Genomic DNA, 3708 nt, shown 5'->3' with positions numbered 1-3708 from the left:
TAATAGAATTAGTAGAAACGATAATAGAATTAATAAAAATGATAATAAAATTAGTAGAAATGATAATAGAATTAATAAAAATGATAATAAAATTAATAGAAATGATAATAGAATGTTTTCAAATTAATTAGGGTACCTAGGTTGCTACCGTCACAGGGTCACGCACATGCACATTCCATCGGTGGTCGCGTGCATCTGATAACAGTGACAACAAGTGGGCTTCTGCTGACGAGAGTAATACAGACGACTAAATGGCAATAGTATTAATTATTTCGAGTTCTGAGCTCATTACGCGAAACTAAAGTTTGTTTCAAACGGATTCCATATAATCCACAAACAACACGTACTCATATTTTGTCTATCCATTCTGTCATACAAGCTCCAATAATGAACTGTTATTACGTAAGTACTTCCAGTTAGAATATACGAGCTGAAGTGTGTTACCAGAGTTATTAATAACTACGTAACTTGTTTTGTATGTATTTCCAAAGTAATTAACATGGAATACATGTCTTAATTAACATATAGGTTTTCAGACAAAGGTCCTCGTCTTGGAAACTATGAATAGGTAAGGATGTCATAAGCGATCTATCATTATATTTATGCAAATTTCCATCTACACCTAGTATGGGCCATTTTAGCCCATACAAACTACATCATTTGGTCTCTTGACCTATAAAACTATTGGTACTGTACCTAACGCTACGAAATGTTTCTTTAACAACAACATTACTGGTATCACATGGCTTTTACACTTGGTTGTGTCTTTTACAACAACATTACTGGTATCACATGGCTTTTACACTTGGTTGTGTCTTTTACAACAACATTACTGGTAGCACATGGCTTTTACACTTGGTTGTGTCTTTTACAACAACATTACTGGTATCACATGGCTTTTACACTTGGTTGTTTTTTTACAACAACATTACTGGTAGCACATTGTTTCTACATTTGGTTGTGTCTTTTACAACAACATTACTGGTAGCACATGGCTTTTACACTTGGTTGTGTCTTTTACAACACATTTAAGTTTCTATTATTAACATTATCTTTCTTAGCATCTTTCCTGGCAGAGTTAAGTTTCTACTCTTAACATCATCCTTCCAGAAAAAAAATACAGGTTCTGTTCTTAACAGCATATTTTCAGATACAATTAAGTTTCTATTCCAGATATAAATAAGTTTTTATTTTTAACGGCATCTTCCCCGACATAATTGTCTATTCTTAACGGCATATTTCCAGGAATAATTAAGTTTCTATTTTTAACGGCATATTTCCAGGAATAATTAAGTTTCTATTTCTAACGGCATCTTCCCCGACATAATTGTCTATTCTTAACGGCATATTTCCAGGAATAATTAAGTTTCTATTTTTAACGGCATATTTCCAGGAATAATTAAGTTTCTATTCTTAACGGCATATTTCCAGGAATAATCAAGTTTCTATTTCTAACGGCATCTTCAGCGACATAATTAAGATTTTATTTCTAGACATATTTATGAAAAGGCATCATTCTCAGAACAATAAACTTATATGAACAGTAGATTTCGGCATCATTCCCAAGACAATTAAAGTTTTGATTTCAACGTCATCTTTCAAGACACAAGTAAGTTTCTAATCTTAAAGGTGTCATTCCCATCACAGTTGTTTCTCTATTTAATTACAATATTTAAATGCTAGGAAATCGGTTTGTCTTAATGGTATCACAATGGGTACTATAAGGACTGCAAAAGTGTGTTTGTATATGTGTGTAAAGGGACAGTCATATGGAGGCTTGAATTAGCTGTTGTTAAACACGAAGCTACAAAATGGGCTATCTGTGCTTTCCCAACACGGGTATCAAAACCCAATTTTAAGCATTGTATGACTTCAGACTTATCGCTGAGCCAGTGGAGGGTGGGACATATGGGAGCTTGGGTTGCTTTGATTTGGCTGTTGTAAAACACAAAGCTACACAATGAGTTATCTGTGCTTGCCCACCACGGGTATCTAAACCTGATTTTAGCGTTATAAGTCTGCAGAATTATCGATGAATCACTGGGGGAAGCATATGTAGGGCTTACACCATGTTTTATTTGATTTTATACCACGTGGGTATATATATATATAATGTCCTGAATTTTTTTTAGCTGAACAAAATCCACAGTACTTTCCCTTCAAACTTCCATTACACATGTTGTACAGAAATTTATTCTGTTTTTTCTCGCAAACATAAGCACCCTTTTTTACTAATGCGGTATCTCCCTTCTCTTGGGACAGTGTTTGGACGATTTAAATTGGGATGGAAATAAAAGAATTATCAATACTTATTTTTTCCACCCACTTTGAAAAACACTTATTTTACTTGAATTAAATGTGAGGAGTAGCGCCTCCCGTTTAGAAAGTGAGTGGATATTTGACCTCCCTGTTTGTCTTTTAGTAGTATAGCTTGATGGAGTAATTTTCAATGTTCTGTTATACAAATGGGCATTTTAAGAAATTAAATGTAGCTAGACGAGGCTATTTTTACATTAGTAAATCATATGACAATTTGGTGCATATATGTTGATTTATAAACTTTGGATTACGGACGTTTAATAAATAGTAGATTGGAACTGGAACTGCTGGAAGCTTTATAACAATTATACATTCTTTAATATAATGATTATGAAAGGAGTGTAAATACGAATATTTGTGACTCACTGTTGACGAGAATCGTATATTTTAGGGTGCTACAAATAAGACAGGCTTTGAACAATACCTCGTGGTGCCGTTGAGTTTCGCGGAGATTGAATGTCAGCCGAGTTGTGTCCCTTTTTCCGAGGTGTCTCAGTAATGCAGCATTCTCCTTTATCTGTTTCTGGCTCTGTTTCATCCAATGCCGAGCCATTTCGAAGCGAAGCCGCTGGCTGAGAACGTCCAGGGGACTGACGATTGAGAGAGACGGGCGACTTCCACGTTTTGCAATGGCCGATTCAACTATATCCTGGAATGGCGAGTCTTCGTCACTCATTGATAGGTAGGGCTTTTGGTCATTCACATCAACTTCGAAGAGATCACTGTATGTGGCAAGTTTGGATGCTTCTTCTGGAGATAAACGCTCCCACTCATCATATATCCCAGGATCATAAAAATCTTCAGTTCCAACGGGAATTTCATAACCTCGGTAAGGATCAGATAGTCCTGAAGAGAAGATGTTCAGAAGAAACTGTTTGGAGTTTACAGGAAGTGTGTATGCAACGTTTTCAGAAGTGGCTTCGGGAAGAGAAGATACTGAAGAAGCTGCATGGTTGTCAAGGTAACTGTGTCTAGAAGGATGGCCTGTTGTATTGTCCAGCTGAGTCCAGAGCAGCAGAAGAATAACGTGCATTCCAATAGAAAGAGTTCGACAACCAGAAGACATCCTTAGGCCCTGTACAACAAAAAACTCATTATAGGTAACCTAGTTTATGAAATTTTAGTTGGAACAAGACTGCAAGACGTAACTACTCTGACATATAGTTTATACATAATTATTAAAGGATTTCAATATCTTATCCATCTCTTTTCACATGGATATGTAAGTTAAGAACGTTGAAAATTTGAATTTATAAGAATAACCATGACGATTTTGAAATAACTCAATTTTTTCAAACTGATCTTACGCTATTGGGTTTAAGGTTTAGTGATAAAAACTGTGGACAGAAACAATAATTAGATAGGAAGAAAACCTGGCGCTAGTTTCTG

General features: G+C 35.4%; 1 protein-coding gene across 1 annotated transcript in view; it reads right to left on the bottom strand.

Moving 5' to 3' along the window:
* The window catches only part of LOC111086081, a 5429-nt gene extending 2022 nt beyond the window's left edge, over positions 1–3407 (bottom strand). The window contains exon 1 of the mRNA XM_022387545.1: positions 2744–3407. Coding sequence (XP_022243253.1) covers positions 2744–3385 — 642 coding nt within the window. The 5' untranslated portion in view covers positions 3386–3407. The remainder of the gene's footprint in view (positions 1–2743) is intronic.
* Between the last annotated feature and the right edge of the window lie 301 nt (positions 3408–3708).

Source organism: Limulus polyphemus, unplaced genomic scaffold, assembly GCF_000517525.1.
Source record: "Limulus polyphemus unplaced genomic scaffold, Limulus_polyphemus-2.1.2 Scaffold831, whole genome shotgun sequence".
In the NCBI taxonomy this organism is placed as follows: domain Eukaryota; kingdom Metazoa; phylum Arthropoda; class Merostomata; order Xiphosura; family Limulidae; genus Limulus; species Limulus polyphemus.
This window is presented reverse-complemented; position numbering and strand designations above follow the sequence as displayed.